We start from the raw sequence: 20,358 nt of genomic DNA on the forward strand, positions 1-20,358 counted from the left end.
GACCCTCCAGGAAGCTACACACCATATCTGTTTAACAAACTGACAGATGCAGCCTGATGTTTTTATCAAGCTTTGCACATTATAAAACTTCTCAGCCTCATCCTAATTAATGTCCCAGTTCTATGACTTCCAGCTGTTTTAATCTCCTCATCTCCCCAAAGCTTGCAGGCCATAAAACAACTGTCAGTGGGTGAATATAAAAGCACTGTTACTTTATTGTTTGGACATGTAACTGAAGTGAACGTGTGAATGAATACCTTCATTTTCCTGATCCTCTGGAGGCTCCAGCAGCTTGACAAACTCCACATTGATGTGAAACTCAACTGCAACGATGAGGGCAACTTTCAGCAGGATCAGCTGCAGCTGCTGAATGCCTATCAGACACAAAGACACACACTAATGTTTGCATACATGTGCAAAACTCTGCCAGACTTTGTGTTTTGTGTTATGTTGTCTTGACAACGTTGAGAGCAAACATCTAGCTCCAGTCCTCAGTTCTGTCTGTGCTAAGGCTTTTTCTATTGTTGTTATGTTCAGAGGATTAAAAAGCTCAAGCTCACATAATATGAAACTACAAGTAATTTTCCAGAAATATACAAGATAACATTTGAACTAGAATTACAACATCTGATTCATTTAGGGTCCAGTGGATGGATGGATGGATTATTTACCCTTCTTAAAAAGAGTAAAATAATGAAGGGTAATGAAAAGCAAAACCCTGCAGGCTGTTTTGTTTCTGGAAAGTCAGATACTCACTGATGTGGTCTATGGCCCCGGCACAGAATTTCCCGTAGAACTTTTTGGCCCCAAGGCCCCGCAGGTCATGGATGGTGTAGGGCCAAAGGTGCAGCACATTGTTCCTGGAGAAGGAGTCTCTCTTCTCAATCACCACCACTTTGGCACCCATCAAGGCGAGCTCAATGGCTGTCCGCAGGCCGCAGGGACCACCTCCGATGATGAGGCACTAAATAAAAGAGAATGACAAACTGACCTCAGAGAAATGAGCTACATCTTTGTCTATTAATAAAAGGCTGAAACTTTTCCAGCAAAAGAGTCAGAGCTGAAAAGTGCCTCACTTACCACTTGTTTATTTGCATACTAGGGAGTATTGTAACATATATATAGATCATAAGAGGGAGCAGCACTTTACGGCACCACTAGAGTATTTAGAGGCTGAGTGTCTCACTCAAGGACACTTCAGCAGGATATACACCGGCTCCGAGGATCATTCCAGTCTATGGGTGACTTCTCTAGGCCACCATGTGTGTGCGGACTGTTAGTAAAACATTAAATATGAGGAAGAGAGTTTACACGTGCTCAAAAGAAGTGCGAATATCGGGAAATTGCCCAGAGGGATGTTGGCGAACAACATCCCCCCACCTAAACCAATCTTACAACCTTTACATATCACAGGTATTATTCATGCATCAGCCTCACCCAAAAATGCATGAAGTCAGTCGACTGAGGCAACAGCGTCTGTCTGAGAATGTGCAGCTCAAACATGACATCATCCTCTTGAATGATAGATGAAAGAACAGACGTGTGTGTGCTGGCAAACTCTATCTTCTTTCCTTCTAAACAGATTAAGACATTATAAAGTATTTTGTGTGTGTCTGTGTGCGTTGATTCTTTTGACATTTCATCCAGGACCAAACCACTTCTGAAGGTCACCCCTGCTGTGCTCAACAAGGTGGACAGTCTCCTGTCTCGATAGCCTCACCAAATTAGTGCTGAAAATACCTTTTTCTTTCTCTTTTCCAGACAACACTTTAATTTCTTGGCCTTCCATTTATCCAGCAGCACAAAGAGCGGCCACTTTGTCCGACCTCTGAATCCCTACAGTATGCAGACAAGGGTTTTTGCCACATATTTTAACAGGAGGACTTCCTACCATCATGTGTGTCCACCAACAGGATAACACCAAAGGGTGAGGTGGCTCCACTCATGTCAGTTCTGTGAGACGCTCAGACTGGCTGCTGTTTACAGAGCACCCGGTGTCAGCGAACAAAAATCCCACATCATAGCCTAAACATCTCTCTGCTCCTGCACTAAAAACAAGATGACTGGGCTTTAGTTATACTATATCCCCCCTCTCTGAGTAAGTGGTTGAGTTCCAGGGTGGTTTCACAGGGCATGAGTTTTCATCATGCGTTGCCTGAGGTAATCAGGATGAGGTATTCTCAGGTGTGAAACACACACAGGTGGTGGAGGTGCTGCCTGGACAGGCCTGCCTGCGGGCCAAGTTTTTTTTTCTCTCAACAAAGGGTGAGTAAGTGTATTGGCTATATACACAGCCGTAGAAAGGGTTGGATGAATGTTGAAAATATCATCATTTGTATGCACAATTCAAACACAGTTTATTCAGAAGTATGTTCTCAATGTGCATATTTTTTATCTAAACACATGTAACTGTTTTGATCTGTCTATCAGCCATCAGCAGATATGGGCTGTTTGTTTTGCCACTTTTCCATTCGCTGATATATTTTTCCAGATACGAGGCTTTTCCTGAGGGCTGGCCCCACATCTGCTGAGTCAGGATACACACACTTCCTTTCAGCTTCCCACCTGTGACCTTGCTCTCATCCCAGCTCCACCTCATCCTGGTCACATCTGTCCCCTGCCTTCATAATCAAGCCCTACTTACCAGTCAAATATACCTTTTCATCTGAGCGAACAGTGAGGCTCATACAAAGAGCTCTTTATCATCACAGCATCTTGAAGTAATTGTTAGGAAACTGTAACTAATGATTATTTCTGGTATCAATTAATCTACCCATTATTTTTGTCAAACCAAAATATATTACAATCCCCCAGAGCCCACATAATGTCATCATGTTGCTTGTTTTGTTTGACCATGAGTCAAAATGTATTTAGTTTACTATCATATTGAAACATTATTTAAACGATTAATCGGTTATGAAAATCCTCTAACCAGCAGAGTGAGGCAATATCTTACTTAGGTTACTAAAGGTTGCCATCTCTGTACAGCAAACTAAATCCAGAGGTTCACATGGATCCAGTGGAGGTATAGTTGTCCTCCCTTGAAAGTATGTCTGGATTTTAAATGAGATTATATCTTGAATTTACTTCTTCCGTTGAATGTGTCAAAATCTCAGGATTAAAAGCACACTGTGTCACAGAGCTCTGATGAAGTGTGCTGAGGACGATTCACACCATCATATCATGGATTTAAATCAAAGCTCAATTCGCCATTTTTGGGCACAGTAAAACTTGATGAGAAAGAACCGCACTGTGGTTATGTGTCAGCGTCACTGCTGCCAGCTGTGTCAGGCCATAAAACAGGGATGACATCACATCCTTTAAAGATTGCTGCTACAGTGGGAATATGAAGACGAGGCGCTGAGTGATATCACATCTGTCACTGTTGAGGAGCTGAGCTGCTATAAAAACATGAGTCGTCACCTCATGGTTCTCCCAGGGAGAGGAGAAATTGGTAATCAAGTAAAAACAGATTGTCTGTCCTGTGAGTGATTAAAACAGGCTTCATACTGCACTCATACTGTACATGTGTGAGCAACTCATTAAATCTAAGGCTTTTGGAAGAAATACACAGTCCCATAAATTTACAATGACTTAGTGTTTTAATAATGCGCACAATCCACCGTTTAAGACTTTGGTACACAGTACCACTTTTTATTTTACAACACAACCCTGCACATTGTCAGAATGCTAAAATCAGATCTAAAATCTTTGGCTCAGAAGTTTTAGGGTCACATTTTCTTCAAAACATTCACCTTCTTTCCTCTTACCTATTTTGGTGTTGGCTTAAATCAGACAGAACCTTTAAAACTGAGCTCACACTGAAACATTTAAAACACACTGTAATAACAATCTGGGCCTGGCTCCAGCCTTTTAGATCGAGCCTATAAAGAGCGCAGCACACCCTCAATATAACTGGGGCCAAATAATCATAGTTGCTGAGTGATGCTGTCTGTTTCTCTGTGCAATAAAACACCCTCTCAAGCCGGGGGTAGTTGATGACGGAAGGGTAATCACACTCCTCCAGGTTGTCTTAGGTTTCCACATCACACAGGACACTATACGCTCCATACACCCTGATATAACTGCTTTGTTCCCATAACCATCCCATCTCATAATTCATTTCTTCAGAAGCTCTCCTCTTGCATGTGTAAGAGGAGTTGTGTTGTTTGACTGCAAGGCTGAAGGACAAAGCGGCACACAGCTGTCATGTTGTTTTCTCTGCGTGATTTTTTTATGTAATTCTGCTTCATGTTTTAATTGATTATGTGAATATCTGCTGAATAAATCACTGATGGTTCTGTGACACATTTGTCTATGAATTCTGTATTATCACTGTATTTTGTTCTGAACAGTTTTTTCACATAGCACCTGTGCGAGAACCACAGAGTCAGTGCAAAGCGTGGTGTATGCCTCTTTAATTTCCTGTCCTGTCTGTTCGGAGCTGTTGCAGTGAAAGAGTGAGTGTTCATGTAGTTGATGGGCTGTGTCATGGCAAGTGGAGGTTAAAGTGATGACCGTGACATTGCTTTAGCTATGGTACTCTGTATAGTCCTAAGGAGGAACAAAGTGCAGATTGTTTAAAGAAAATAGGAACCACATGACATAAAGTCACAACAGACACTTCCTAAATCATGAAATGTCAACTTCTAACTTTTATGATGTATGAACAAACTCTTATGATATTATTTTCGATCTTTTTACATACATATCTGCTATTATAGGGTTTTAAAGACTGTACATGTTTTGGTTGTGAATACATTTTTAGTTTTCAGTGCTTAATGAAAATGAACTTGAAATAGATAACCCATCATAGTGACCACTTTGTCAGCTTTATCTTTTTTTTTCGCAAAAGTTGGTTATTGTGATGTTATAACGGTTATAGCAGTTATAACAGTTGGAAAAATTCTTGTTAAAACTATTGTTGCAGGCAAACTCAAAGAAAACAACAGCATTTCTAAGCTAAAGTATACTATCAAGCAAACAAGGAAATTGTAAAAAGGATGAAGAGTATTGTTGTTTCTTTGATTAAAAGACTTCTATTAAAAGTCTGGCAACAATGTCTGCAACAAGCAGACATTTTAAAACAGCTGCACAACCACACAAAAATAACAAGTCTGAAAAAACACTGCACATCTACTCCATGTGAATTGAGATCAACTGAATGAACCTATTTAGCGGCAAACTAAAAAAGAATGACTTCACACCAAACTGAAAAGAAAACAATGCCCTGTCTCCAAAGAGGGAAATAAACAAAAAAAAATGATGGTATACTCTGAAGAGTGGCCAGTAATATCTTGGCCTATTGCTGGTAAACTTTTTGTGGTATGAAGTACAGCTGTACAAAGACATCACCAAACTTACCTTGGTGCCCACACAGGCATGGCCTTTCTTGTACTCCTTATGGGACATCCGCTTGTCTAGCTTACTCCATAGTGCTTTGGCCTTCCAGGAGGTGACCTTTGCCTTCAGGCAGCTGTAGAAGGTGCTGTTGTCCGCAGGGTCGAGGTCCAGCTGTCTGCAGAGGACGTTGAAGGCTTGAAGGGTTCCTTTACAGGTCGAGGCCTGGAAAAAGTTCTCAAACAGCTTCCCCACATTATCCCTCTCCTCCTCTGTCTCTCCCATCTTCCCCCTGCTGCAGTGGATGGTTTTTTTGTGCTGAGGCTCCTGCTTACTTCAGCGCTCTCTGCCAGATGTGGCTACACCCTCAGCTTGGCCCGCACCGTCATGCCCAGTCTGAGGAGGCAAGACACATAACATCTGACGTCATCTCATGGCAAAGGATCCCGCACAGATGACGTTTTTCCATATTCTATTATAAGTTATTATAAATGTGGTCCCGCTTCATTATATTATTTCACTTCACTGAAATGGTGAATCGATTATAAAGTTAAAGTCATTTAAATTAAGGTGAGAAAACAGCTGCATTTTATCTGCTCTTTGACTCCAGTTCACATTACTGAATTATCAAGAGGGGTTACAGTACCACTCCTCACTAAGAACCCCACTATCTACACAGCATGGATTTTGAAACAATGGAAGCTTACACCCACATTGACGAGATAACATTTCAAGGACAGACTAGGCTGTGAGAATAAAATGTGCCAGCCTGTCAGACAGATGTCGTGCATTTTTACTACTTGTGCTTTACAGAGGCATAACCATGTCAGCCTATAAAAAGGAGCTGTTTGTGGTTCTTAACACAACTTATTGGTTCCACCAAACTTTTCAACAGCTTCAAGATTCAGTGATGACTTCAACAGAAGATATCTACCATGGATAAATAAACAAAATTATACTGCATTGTTACAAGATTTGAACTTTACTTAAAACTGTAGCATTTTTCCATTGGGCTTCAATTGTATATTTTTGTAGAAGCTTGAAGTGTCGGCAATATATTTTTTCTAGCATGAGGTCCTCCATACAAAGTGGAAACCTTAATGGAAATGACGACTAGTGTAAAGGCTCCAGGGAACAACAATATACATACTACATTTGCTGCATGCTATATATGGCATTCATACATACATATATAAATACATATTCTACTGTTGAACATTTGACAATTTTACATGTTGTAGTTCTGTATAAATAACATTTCTACTGTATATACCATCTTCAACATGGGTCAAAGGTGGTTTCCCCAAACCACAGTTTGTTTCTGTTAAGCAAAAAACAAACCCGGAGCACAGCACTGAACATGGATGAGTAGACAGGAAAAGTATATGTCTAGCGGTCGCTTTACTCCAGCTGAAAACCAGACAATGTTTTTCAGCAGTAAAAAGAGAGGTCTTTGAAACAGACTGTTAAAACACACCAGACTAACACAGGCTGACTGGAAGTGATTGGGTATGCATGCTTAATAGTGCACCTAGTTAGGCATGTGCATTCAGTAAGCTTACATATGTCCCTGCGTGTGAAAGACACTGTTACCAAAACACACGTTCATGTCAGATCAGAGCTGAACTGATAGAATTAAATACAATATAGTTCTCTCTTTCCTCAAATCAACCATCAAGCATTTTAAAAATGATTCCAGGAAATCTGTGCCAGAACTCGACATCAAAGCAAAATGTGGAAATTTTCTGCATTAAGCATGTGTGTGTTCACTTGGGCGGAGACCACAGCTTCCGTGAGATTTGGGAGAAGTCTGCCTTTGATATTTTAATGTCCCATGGAGCGGGATAGGCAGGGTTAGAGGAGAGGTCAGGCTAGTTGTGCAGGACTCAAACAGCGCCCCACAGTAATCCACTATTACTGTCACACTCTGCCCCAGGGCCTCAGGTGGCAATGTGACTGTGCCATGAACTGTTCCTACAGAGCTTTGACCAGGGACAAATTCACAAGTGTATGCAAAAGTTACTAAATACATTCACTGACCAATCAGTCTTGGGTCACAACATGTTTGTGATTTGAATGCGGTGAGATTTTGAATGTTGTTCCTACAGCAACAGTGTTTGTCCCCAGGCTAAAATTAACATATTAATTTACACAGGATCCTGTTTGGCTGTGTGTTTGCATCCTGTTTTGATGCTGCTGTTGTTTTACATTTCAGAGAAAGGTCCAGGCAGAGAAAAAACTCCCACCAACCACCAGAAATACTGTTCACTTGGGTGACCCTCAGTCTGCTTTACACACCTCGGTAGATTCAAAAAGCTCCTGTCCTGAGGGAAGACACTATGGACGCCTAAGACCTTTCACAGCGAACATTCAGCCTCAAACTCAGTGAGCTGACATTCCTTTGCCACGTGGCTAGAGCAGCTCTGAACTGCTCCATCAGCATGAGTCCAACACTATGCTAAGCCCCTCGGTGGCTCCACCAGCCATCTAGTCACAGGACCACCTTCATAGTTTTTGGGGAATTTACTCTCCGATTGTCAGTGAGTGACGAGCAATGACTGAGACGGGCATGATATATGATGCAGGTGCTTTAATCTTTCATGCACGGCAGGAGACTGTGATGGGAAAATTGCTGTGTATTCTACCATGTGGTATGTGGAGTGTTTGGGGCCAGTATAAAATCGCCTCTAAAGTCTCTGTAGAGTCATTTCTTTCATGAGTTGAGTCTAAAATAAGATTCTGTCTTGAGATAAAAGGATGTAAATTTCTTGCCAAAAAAAATAAACCTCCATTTTGTTAACTGCAGGGAAGTGGCTATATTTTCACAAGAGCTCCTAAAAATAATTTTATGTTGATATCACTTTATTCCAAACTTTGGCCAGTGTTCAAGAATCTCACGTGGCTTTGGTGGAAAGTTCAAATAAAGACATGTTGACTGCACTTATGCTTTCACATTTCAGTCCAAGTAAAGTGGTAAAAAAAAAAGGCACAATTATTGGAACCATCTGTTGTATGCAGATGCCTGCGAGGACTAATGAAAAGGTACCATTTACTGTCTTCCCAGCCAAGTCAATGCTCAACTCACATTGTGTCAGGCAGAGTCCTATGACCTCACCATCTCAGTCTGACAGAATGGAAAGTCACTTGTGGGCAGACAGATCGAACCCACAGAGCGGCTGTAAAAATACAACTAATGACAGACAAAGCGGAAAAAATACACATGCACACACGCACACACACACACACACACATACCATACATCACAACCAAACCATATAATACTTAAGAGGATCAGAGAGTTTAACAGCACGTTTTAAAGGTCCATTTTGTAGAAAGTCAGATTTCCATGTCTTTTTTATTGTAAAGCAGGTCCAGGTGCTATATGAATACTGTGAAAGTATCAAAACACTCAGCCAGAGAGATGCACACAGCCCATGCATTAAGACGAGCCGTCAGTACTACCGTAAGGCTATGATGTCACAACTATACAGTCACCGCCTGCAGCACAGCCCAACCCGCCCACCAACCTTTTTTTGTTCTTTTGTAACTTTATTAATTCAATTCAATTCAATTTTATTTGCATAGCACCAAATCATAATATACATTATCTCAAGGCACTTTACAGGGTAAGGCCGAGACCTTACTTTGTTATTGAGAAAAACCTCATTCTGTCGTTGTGCTAGCAATAAACAAGACGGATAAATGTCGAGGAAACGCTGCACAAGTGTTGGATGCTAGAAAGTCACGATATGATTTACCAAGGATACTAATATTAGAGGCCAGCTGCAAAAGTTTATTTTTCTGAACTGGTGCAACTGTGTGGTCCACTCATTTCAGCACTCACTGACCATCGCTATTTGCATTTACCAGGTTCACCAAGGTTCACAGTAGTAAGCTACAAATCCATTATCAGTTGTTTGCCTGGCTGTGCGTCAATCAGAAAACATTCAGCTAATCAGAAGAGACGTTCAGAGACACAAAATGCCCTGTTCTTGCTTGTCAGGAGATGTAAAACTATGCTCTGATGGTTTTTGGTACTTTAAAACCACAAATATATCTTTTTAAGGACATCAAAGCTCAAAAAAAACAAAAAAAACAGAAGTGTAAAGAATGGGACCTTTAAGTCTCCTGTCTGTTTTAGAAAACTGACTGAGTGAAACCAACTGAGTCTAGGTGATATCTGTAGCTTGTTTTATTTAAGTGTTTCCAACTACTAATACTTCATGTATCATTTTACCGTTACTCATGCATTCACTTTACTGTACTGTGACACCTTCCCCAAAGAGAAAAGTGTCTGTACCTTATATAGTACAGATCCATGTGGTGGAGTGTGTTGTATAAAAAAGCACTGCTGTGTCTCTGAGACAAAGCGAGCCATCGCTGTCCATTATTATAGAGGGGAATGTTAGGAATGTGAAAAAGGTACCTGTACCACCTGAACAGCAAAAAAAACAAAAAAAAAACATGCACAGGCATGCTTTTATACACACATATATCCTTCCACATTCCCTTTTTACACTAATGTAACTAGTCTTCTACATGGATAGTCTGACAAGGAACAATCAAGTGAATTTCAGGTCTTAAAAGGATAATGTGTTAGTCCTTATCTCTATTGTCTACCCCTGTGGCATTTGTTTCTACTGAAGATGGATGAGCCACAAATATATATATATATATACACATATATAGTGTATGTGAGACTGACTCAAAATGAACTAAGTGTCCATGTTTACAGTAATAATGGAAAATAACACCCAGTGTAACATGTGGATCATTTAGGTTTTAAAAAATGTTTTTACAGGACAGACAAGTAAGCTATATCAGGCTTTGGCTACATGGACAATACTGGTTAGTACGATCTCTTCATTATTGTTTAACCATAAAATAACTATAAAGAACAACAGAATATTGTCATTAAGGCTGCAACTAATAACTGTGTTCATTTTTGAAAATGAAGATTTTTTTGGTCTATAAAATGATTAACTTCAAAAAGCAGCAAAATCTCACATTTGAAAAGCTGAAACTCTGATTAAGAATTTTCAGGTAATTGACTAATTAACTAATCAACTATTTTTTTCAGCTTTAATTTCCATTTTTATCCCAAAATAACACATAAATCACATTTGACCACCCAAAATGAACATGTGTTTGCCAGAAGCTACACAGTCCTATTTAAAACATTCAGTATAAATCTGACATTGACAAAACTGTAAAGACTGAACTGAGCGTCAAAGCAGTGATGTAATGTCTTCATTTGTTTCTGCAGAGCACATATCTTCAGGCTATCAGAATACAATAGGAAGCTGACACACAAGGAAAACATTGGGAGTGCTGGGAAATGCACATACTGCAGCATAGTCAGCCAGCAACAGTAATTACGTACTGGACTCAAGAAAACCAGGAAGGAACCATCTGTAGGCCTGATAAGGAGGCAGCGTGCCTCAGAAAACATTGCACTCATGTGGACTTCAGCTCTGCCAGCTCTGCCCTTCACCAGGCCCCAGAGCTCCGCAGTATTATCTCAACTCTCTGAAGTCTGACTGCATGTTCAGGCAGCAGTGCCAAAACAAAAGAGGATCTGTCAGGAGCAAGGTAGAAAGACGGGCAGACCAAAGTAAATGTCAGTCAACTTCAGAGGAGAAAACTGTTCATTTACACAAACAGAAGAAGGCTTGTGAAGCTTCGCGGCTGCTGTCTGCAGGCCCATCTGGCCCATGACACACTGAGCACAGAGTGACGCCTGCCCAGCTAACTGCACAAACTATTCACTTGAACAATTATTCTGGCCCTAATCACATGTCTCATGTGTTACAATAGATAATTGAATTGTATCATTAGTGTCATACAAAAAAACCTAAAGAAGGCTGATTTACATAGCTATCAGATCATTACAAATTAGTTGGCACTGACTGGCACTGAGGGTCAAAGGTCAGATGGCTCATCCATATCACAGGAGGGCAGAGCAAAGGTTTAAATGGCAGTATTACTGTGTGGCAAGAATAGCAGATTCTGAAAGCCAACAACCAGTAAAGCCAGGCTCAGAATAGACAAGTGTCATGTTGCAGAAAAAACAGCACATGACCTGAAAAGATATCAACAGGGCTAGAAACTGTAAACAAGAGACCATGTAGATAGCCTGAGATGAACACGAAAGGAGACAAAGTTCAACCCCATAACAGTCTCACCTGTGTTAAACTGTTGCAGGGCCTGGTAGCAGGACAGACTAACAAGTCTCACAAAACGAAATATCAAAAATGACTTTGATTTGCTGCAATACCAGGAGTGTGTTGACAGTTACCCTGAATCATGGTGATGCACTAAGGAAGAGAGGACTTATTTTACATTTCAAAAAGCTCTGAGTGCTGCAACAGACTGTGTGAGCTCCCTCAGACGCCTCCCATCCAAACTCTTCCTGCGGAGTGTGTCTGGTTTCCTGTCCAGATCAAAGCTCGGAGCAGTGCCGCCTCTGTAAAATTCCACCTCTGAGACTTTAAAGCTTGACAAAGATATGTTTAAAACCCATTTCAGTGTGCCCTGGCTCTGCCAGAGGGAGCCTGTTAGTGACATCCTGGGGTTCATTTTGTAAAGCCTCCCTGTACCTCCTTCAGTAGTGCCATTTTTAGCTATGCTGTTGGTTTAGATGTGGTATATCCCAATGTTGCAATGTATTAACCGCTTTAAAGACAGCAGAAATGTTTGTCACATTATCTAAAAATATTGTGTCCCATTTTTGGTCTGACCTGAGTTGGCAAAGTAGGATTCTCACCAAGGAGACAGGAACTTCCACTGTGGCACTGACTGGATACTGGTGACTATACTGTGTTTTGGTTCTGTTAGTGTTTTGATGGAGCAGAAAACGTTTTGTTCGATTACAGACTACACCGAGCAACACGCCCCACCTATCTCTGAGAGTTCCTATCTCACATGTGTCCGTTTTTTCGCTGTGGAACAAGGAAGGAAACATATTGCAAAGAGGAAGGAGAAAGTTCACAACACCTCCCCGGCAATAATGAGCACAAGCTTCCACTCACAGTCAGTATATCAGGCTGTGTGAAACACGTTTACATTGTTTTCATCCACAGCATGACGTCCTCACATATCTTTATTATTCTGATTTATTAGCTGATTGACTCATTCATTCTTTCATTTATCCATGTATCATTTGATCTATGTAGTTATCGATGTATCTTTTCAACTACAGTATTTGTTGTTTCTAAAATAAACATGTTAAGTATTGTTTTACATTTGTGCGTATTAATTATACGTAGCGAAGTCCACCATATATGTTACATTTGTTCATACATATCTGACACACTGCCTCGTTATCCTCTGCTGTTTGTGTATTCTCTCAGCTCTACAGTAACTTTGTGTGTTGACAGGAGAAGAGCATGAATCAGAGTTAAACCTGTAATCACTGAACATGAGCCTTTCAGCTTTTCAGCAAAAAGACAGCAGTGTTTTTGATGAAGGATTCGCCAAAAAGAAGCGACATATCTTATTGCACAATACACTGTTTACTATGTCTTTCCATTTATTTTAAATCACAGCACATGAATGATTCAAAGAACTGATTCAAAGAAAGAGGGAGAAACCAGCAAGAGGAGAATACTGTGGTAGAATACGTTGAACGTTTATGCACAAAGATGTTGTTAAACTCTATGAGTATAAATCACATGGGCTATCAGTGTGTGGGCCAGAGACCAGATACTATATGTATGAACACTGTTTGGATGATAGCACGTTCACTGGGAGAGTTAGTTTGTAATAAAGTTTGAATCTTACCAGCTGGACGGAGAAGGGTCTGCTGTATTTTCAACAGTCGTAAAATACACAGGAAATGATTGCTCACCCAAAACTACCACAGTTTATATGACTCTTTTGACCCTCCTTAAAAATGTTGCTGAATGCTCCTGCAGCATCGTGCAAGACACATGAATCATCAGACTGAGCGCTCACGCAGTGTGTTGAAACGTGGAAGAGGAAAAAACAAATTAGGTCCACTGAAGAGTCATCAAGGCCTCACATATTGATCATGGAATATTTTCTTTATGACTCCTTTCTTCCTCCAATTTTTTTTGAGTCTGTGTGTTGATTCCTGCTTCATAAAGAATGCAGTGTTTATCAAAGGTTCAACTGTGTATTTGATCAGCAGCAGTAACCTGTAGTCACACTAGAAAACATTAACAGGCAGTTTCTGTAACTCACTGAGCTTCATTCAGTAGCCTGACAGTAAGGCCTGTCAACACCACACCTTCCTTTATTATTCAGTTTGTGTCACTTCAGCCTACAAAGACGGGCCGACAGATACCTGCTGTCAAGAAGCTGCTGAGCAGGTGGAATCAGCCGGAGAAAAGCTTTAAAGAACTAACACCAGGCGGACTAATGGTGACAGACTAATGGTGGGATTTACAACTAAACATACCCTTGTTGAGGGATGATAGTAGCCTAACTTTACCTGTTTCTACTCTTTACTGTCTTCGAACTTACGTAAAAGCTGTCATTCCTGAAGGCATGTTTGAAAAGCAGCTTCACAGGCTCATGATTTATGCTCAGAAGTGATTTATGGCACCATATAGATCAGCATAACAAATATGCAGGTTGCGCAAGTGGAGATAACTTTTTTTTATCAGGGAGTTATCAGGGAGTAGACAGACAAGCCAAGCTGTCTGACTCAACTCAGACAACGTTCAATCAAGGCTTTCACAGTAAAAGATTTAGCAGGTGTTCATGGAAGTCCAAACTCTCATTCAACCCTGTAAGTAGGACAAATGATCATTATGTTACTGGCAACTTGAAAATAGCAACTAAAGTCATGGACAATGTGACTGTATGATGAGTTCATACTGTGGACTACACTTCATTAGAGCATATTTTCAGCGACTGTGCTTTAACTTTTGACCTCGTCAGGTCTGATGTTGAAACACAGGCAAACGGGAGCAGGTCAGAACTTCTGTCAGGTGCCTCAGCCTCATTCAAGCCGCTTGATTAGGAAACAGAAAAGAAAAAAAAACTACAAAGTACAAAACAAAAGCACTCACCTCATATCTCAGCCCCGTCCAAACTCGGTGTCCTTCCTGTGTCCTCCGTCAACAAGGTCCTGAACTGTGCCGTGTGAAGTGAGCCGGTCCTCGGTCCAGACTGACAGGCAGCAGTTTCTCTGTGCAGCTGCATCCAGTGTTTGAGGGCGGTGCTCTGAAGTCAGACACATCCCCGGGCAGCTACTGACTGACTGACTGACTGACTGCTGTGTAATCCACAGGATCCAGACTTTCTCAAGCCAAAGTTCACCACTTAACCGATCACCCGCCTTCTTCTGCGAGTTTGTCCCACGGGAAGAAAAGACGAACCGGACAAAAGGCTGGATCTTTGAGGTTGAATCTGGGTGGGCTGCAGATCTTTAAAAAAAAAACAAAACTAAGTAGGCCAAAAATAATTACACACTTAAACCGAAAAACGCTGCTTTAAGGCATGAACATGAGCCTAAAGTTGACATTTTTGAGATTATTATAATGGGACGCAAGCAGATATCAAGAGGGGAAACTTGTTTCTGGTACAAATCACGGGCTCTTCAGGTCTGAGTCCTCATTTAGTACGAGACCACCCGGTCTGACAACACATTTTACATTTTACATGTTATATTTTATCTTTGATATTTTACAGGGGATCAGCAGGAGTTGCTGTCCACGCAGCACATGGACAAACTCACTGATCTGACACTGCAAACGTGCTCGGCCAGGATATAGGCTACTTACTATAACAGTGAATGATGCCATCTCACGGCCACACCAGGAAACTACAAATACAGGGAATCTGTTTTAAAGGATTAGTTCACCCACATTGTGAAACGTATATTCTCCCACTTAACCCAGTGGACACGCAAATGATTGTGGTTTGTCACAGTGCTGAGATCAGTTCCTGACATTTTAAGATTCATCTCCTAGATATCCCAGTACAGCAGTTTATTATTGAATTAATCAACTGAAATAAAATTGAAAATTGAAAGAATGAAAACTGACAATTTTGATCATCACTTCAATCATTTTGTTGAACAAAAATGCCTAAAATTATCTGGTTCCATCTTAGCATATTTGCTAAACTGTTCATTTGTAGCTGCTCATTTGTTTGTTCCCCAGTTTTCTGTGATAGTTACCTCAACATTTTTTTTTGTAGTTTTGACTGTTGGTCTTCATCCAATAATGATGGGGATTTTTTTTTTTCCCCCCACTTTTCTGACATTTTATGTACAATGTCAAAAATAAGTGATGAGTGACGAAATGGATAATTTTAGAAATTGATTTCTAGACTTGGAAACACCGATAATGATGCATAGACCTTTATCCTTTATTATCCCACAATTATGCTGAGACGAACTTCATGTGCGCCTTGTCTTTAACCTTGCATGTTGTGAGGCGGTGACCCAGCGCTGATGGAGGCGCATCAGCTGCGGTGACGCGGTTGGTGCCAAGCGTCGTCGCCTCACCACACCCTCCTCACAGTGCAGCAGCAGCAGCAGCAGCAGCGGCAGCAGCAGCAGCGGAGCCGGCACCATGCACGGAGTGAGGCGGGTCGTCCTGCTAGTCTTGGCTCTCACTGCAGTCTGCAGTGGCATCCTCCCGGAGATAGTGGACTCAGGCATCGGTCACATACTGGAGGATAATTCCGTCCAGGGACAAACGGAGCTGGACCGTATGTTTGTGGAAGTGGAGCAACTCCCAGAGGATCCGCAGCAAAAGCCAGGGGATGCGTTTCACCAAGTAGGCAGTTTTGCACTTTTTAGTCTAGTTTTTTTTTTTTTTTTTTTTTTGTGTACATGACAATGCATTATTTCACTGTTCTTTGCCGAAAACAGGCTTTGGTGTAAGTTATTGGATGGTATTATGAGAATATTTTAAAGCGCTTACATCTCTGCAGATATGAAGAAATCTTAGTGGCGGAGAGAATGAGCTAGAATATGGGAGACGCCTCTTAATGCATCTCTTTACCTGAAATCTATCTGTGATTATCTCTGCAATCCCTCTAGAGCAACAACAGTGTCAGTCTCAGCCCTGATCCCAACGACCTTCCTCCAGGTCATCACAATGAGACTGCTCCTGATAAAGTGACTGATAATGACACCTCAGTGGACCAGGTAGGCTTATAAGCATGAAACTAAAGTGAGGTAGGGTGTGTTTCCCTTTGTGAGTGAAATTTAACAGAAGTTTCACCTTCCGCGCAGGAGACAAACAATATCAGCGCCACAACTGTCCAATCCAGTGACCTGGGAAACAGTATCCATCATGTAAGTTCATACATGCACCATATGTACAGTCCAGCAGAAAATCCATCTTTAAACAGGACTCTTGTTTTTCATAGGACCCTTGAGAGCTCTGTTTGAATTTTTTACTCTCCCAGGGATATGAGTCTGTGCTGGTTAAAAGAGGTAAAAATAAAACATAAATATGTTGCAGGTTTTCTGGCTGCCTAATTAGCTGCGAAGATGCCTATGCAACCTAAAAGCTTAATTTATTAGCTTTTTCATAATTTGCACAAAATACTGCGACCTGAATGTATATTGATTCCAGAGTTGGCATATTGCACCATTTCTATATGTATGTAGACCATCATCAGCTCACTGATGTTTTCTGAAGTGTAAACAATGCCACCTTTATTTCACATGATGAACTGACAGCTCTGTGATTGCTGGCGCCCTGAGAATTATGGGACCAAAGCAAGGCTGAGACTTCCTGATGTAATCCTTCCTCTCGCTTGGGTTTAGGGATGCATCACTGATGAGGACTGTGGGAAAGGAAGGTATTGTCTTTATGATTTGCACGACTCCAGGTGTCTGCCTTGCAAAGCAATGGATGTGGTAAGTGAACCCATGTTACCTTCATATGGGCACCTTCACACACACAAACGCACTCGTTTTCGGTCAATAGCAGCTGAGGTTTCACTTCGACTGCATTGCAGTGTGTCCACAAGTGTAACTGGAGTGTGCTTTTTGTGAACACACTGTCCTGTGAGCTTCACATGAAAGTAAAACACGCGTCAAGGTTATATCATTTCATTTAAGACTCCGTTTTTAGTGCCGTTTCTGTCGTGTCTTCGTAGGATGAATGGGTCTTGGGGCAGGACAGTAAAAAGTAATGCAAAGGGATAAGACACTGGCGGTCTGCCAAACAAGGCTACAGTGCAGGGATAATCAATATACAGAGGAGGGGATCTGTGTCTCGTCAAAGGCACTGCACAGGAAAACTCTGCATGGAAGTGACCAGTTTGCTGTATCCTCTAATTAACAAATCATAAAGGATATGTAGGAACAGGAACTTCTCTCACTGCTATCAGAGACCGATTGACCTGACAGAGTTCACACTCAGAGAATCAACAATGTCATTGGTGCTCTGCCGAGTTTCAGCCTTGTTGAAATGGGGGGACACGTTATGTTCTCATTTTAATGTTACTGCTGAAATTTTGGCTGTTTGTTGAAATATGAAAACCATCTGTGCTATCCTTTCAGTCCTGCACTAAAGACAAGGAGTGCTGTGGTGAACAGCTGTGCATGTGGGGTCAGTGCACTCAAAATGCAACAAAAGGAGAGGCTGGCAGCACGTGTCAATACCAGACTGACTGCAGTCCAGACCTCTGCTGTGCTCTCCATAAAGGTACAGTGCAGCACACGGGACACGATATGCTGCTTACTCATTCTCTCAGAAATCTGTCTATGTGCGTGTTTTCTTTGTGTGTTTAGCCCTGCTCTTCCCTGTCTGCTCGGCCAAGCCCATTGAGCGTGAGCGCTGCTTTGGTGCCTCCAACCACTTAGTAGAGCTGCTGTCCTGGGACGTTCAGGACAAGGGACCCAGGAAACATTGCCCCTGTGCAGGAGATCTCCACTGCCAGCACCTGGGGTGCGTACAGTACATTTAACAGAGCAAAATGTCTTAAATCTTGTGGGGTTTTTTTTTTTGTTTGTGTTTTTTGAGTGAAAGATTCTCTTAAAGTAAATCTAGCTTTTTAAAGTCATACATGCATTTCACTCACAATACTACACTGCTGCGCTGTTCTTTTTGACAGGAGGGGGTCCATGTGCCTTAAAGGAGAGGACTCAAGTGAAGAGGACCTGACAGACACGCTATACTCAGAGATAGACTACATAATCTAAACACAGCTTAATTTTATTCACATTGCCTCGGAAGCAACCAGACTGGGGTCTCCAGTGACTCTAGAGCTTTGCTGCAAGGTTATAGCACTTTCTGTTTACCAGCTTAATCCAAAGTGATGAAGCTATACAGCATGGAAAATGGATGATAATATATTTATTTTATTTGCTGTAATTGAGACCCAAGGTTTCTGAAAATGTAGATATATGTCGCGGGCAAAAAACAGAAAACACTATATTTGCAAAGTCCTGTGTTGATACTTAACACTGGTGTCTTGACTATTTGCTGCATCTCTATTTTATTCTATTTTATTATAACTTGAACCCTTATCTAACGCTAATCCCAGCCATAAGAACTCGCAGGTTAAATTTGTAATGTCACCCGCATTATGTTGTCATCGTTCACTGAGTGGCAGTGCTGCATCATCCTAATAAACTGAGACCAAAATAGAACAATGTTATCTTTGACCCGCCGAATTTGCAGTCTCACTTCATTTACTGTGCAATAGAAGGAAAAAGAAACAGATACAATCGCGGTTCATGTACCGTGTAACCTGTAGAACCATATCACAGACGTAGCTAGTAATACATTATGTATGGGCTGCCAAGAATCACTCACCTGAACATTACACCTAGATTCATCCACAGGACGCCTCCTTTTTCATGTCTGGTAGTTGTTTCAGAGTGAATCTAAGTCTAACTGCTTGTTGGTAACTAAGCTTTTTTTTTCTCTGCACTTTCCCTCGTTATTCCTGAGAAAGCATTTTGGTGACCCTTGCTGCTTGATCCTCTAAAAGCTGCCTTGCTGCCAAGAAACACATTCATGTTGCTTTTTGTTTCACAGAAGTACTGTATGTTTTTGCCAAGACCTAAGCCTCAACATTTTTATGGCTCAGAGATTACATAATATTGTATGCATAACACTGTCCAGCATGCTGTGGTGTGATTTATTCTGTCCATACTGTTTGTATGTGTATATATTTATTATGTGATGTTTTTTTTTCTTTTATATATTATAAACTTAATTCTGTATCACTTTTTTTTTTCAGTAATCCACTGTTGTCTGTCAAGCAGTGCCTCATACTCAGTGTGTATGCAGTGTGTAAACAAGAACAGATAATATCAGATATTCAGAATTTAACAGTTGTACTTGTTTTGATTCGTCTGATGTTGACTGTAAATGGCTTTAAGATTAGAGTCACATTTAGGTACACAAAAGACTTTGTTTAAGCTTTGTAATAGGACATATTCAGAACTTCCAAAGTTATAGGACAGCAATTACAGACTATTGAAACAGGTCTTGTTGACTGCACTCAGCCAACAGTAAAAATGTTACTTGTAAGGAGTGAGCTTTAACTGTAGGGATGCTGTATAAAATCCACTTCTTAGCTTTAGAAATAAACTTGCTGCTCATCTGTTTACTAGGGAAACTTCTTTGTAATCTAATGCATTCAATTCAGTAGTTCTTCAATCAATCTGTTGAAATGTCTTTTTGTCACACACAATGTGTAGTTTTCACTGGATGACATTACCGTGTTATGGGAGATGTTTCAAATGTTCTATCCCCCGAATTAGCATTGAGAGCATCTTAATATAGGCTTCACAGTAAAAGGTCTATTCAAATGCATTAGACTGTACAGTTGTAATTAACTGATAACTCAGGGTAAAAATCCTGTTTCACTTATTTAAGTACCAAAAGGGCCAGAAGGATATTTTTTGCTCTTTTTTTTGCTGACTAAACCTGCCCTCCTGTGGCCGCTGAATCATGACATTGTGTGCATTATTGTCATCTAGGTTCAAATGACCTCTACAAATGCGTGAACATCTCCCATGACAGTGGTGCTAGAGGAAAACATTTGCTCTAGTATTGCACACTTACACAG

General features: G+C 41.0%; 2 protein-coding genes across 6 annotated transcripts in view; one reads left to right on the top strand and one right to left on the bottom strand.

Moving 5' to 3' along the window:
- Positions 1-14,518, bottom strand: part of mical2a (microtubule associated monooxygenase, calponin and LIM domain containing 2a) — a 41,169-nt gene extending 26,651 nt beyond the window's left edge. For all 5 annotated transcript variants that reach the window (XM_071488520.1, XM_071488519.1, XM_071488521.1 and 2 more), the window contains exons 1-4: positions 14,379-14,518; positions 5,365-5,736; positions 757-964; positions 258-374 (exon numbers count right to left, since the gene is read on the bottom strand). In XM_071488520.1, the coding sequence (XP_071344621.1) occupies positions 258-374; positions 757-964; positions 5,365-5,625 (586 nt within the window). In that variant the 5' untranslated portion in view covers positions 5,626-5,736; positions 14,379-14,518. The remainder of the gene's footprint in view (positions 1-257; positions 375-756; positions 965-5,364; positions 5,737-14,378) is intronic.
- Positions 14,519-15,767: 1,249 nt separating this feature from the next.
- On the top strand, positions 15,768-18,931 carry dkk3a (dickkopf WNT signaling pathway inhibitor 3a). The gene is made up of 7 exons (XM_071488523.1): positions 15,768-16,094; positions 16,361-16,468; positions 16,556-16,618; positions 17,096-17,188; positions 17,837-17,981; positions 18,068-18,224; positions 18,391-18,931. The coding sequence occupies exons 1-7, from the start codon at positions 15,888-15,890 to the stop codon at positions 18,476-18,478; spliced, it is 861 nt and encodes a 286-aa protein (XP_071344624.1). The 5' UTR covers positions 15,768-15,887; the 3' UTR covers positions 18,479-18,931.
- Positions 18,932-20,358: the final 1,427 nt, after the last annotated feature.

This window comes from Trachinotus anak, unplaced genomic scaffold (assembly GCF_046630095.1).
Source record: "Trachinotus anak isolate AG129_WGS33_773 ecotype Australia unplaced genomic scaffold, CSIRO_AGI_Tana_v1 ptg000011l, whole genome shotgun sequence".
Taxonomy (NCBI): Eukaryota; Metazoa; Chordata; class Actinopteri; order Carangiformes; family Carangidae; genus Trachinotus; species Trachinotus anak.

Bases quoted from the DNA above. Each gene is read 5' to 3' on its own strand.
- dkk3a (XM_071488523.1), top strand. From the start codon at position 15,888: ATGCACGGAGTGAGGCGGGTCGTCCTGCTAGTCTTGGCTCTCACTGCA. The intron at 16,619-17,095 runs GTAAGTTCATAC...GCTTGGGTTTAG, and splicing joins TGGGAAACAGTATCCATCAT to GGATGCATCACTGATGAGGA. The intron at 18,225-18,390 runs GTGCGTACAGTA...TCTTTTTGACAG, and splicing joins CTCCACTGCCAGCACCTGGG to GAGGGGGTCCATGTGCCTTA.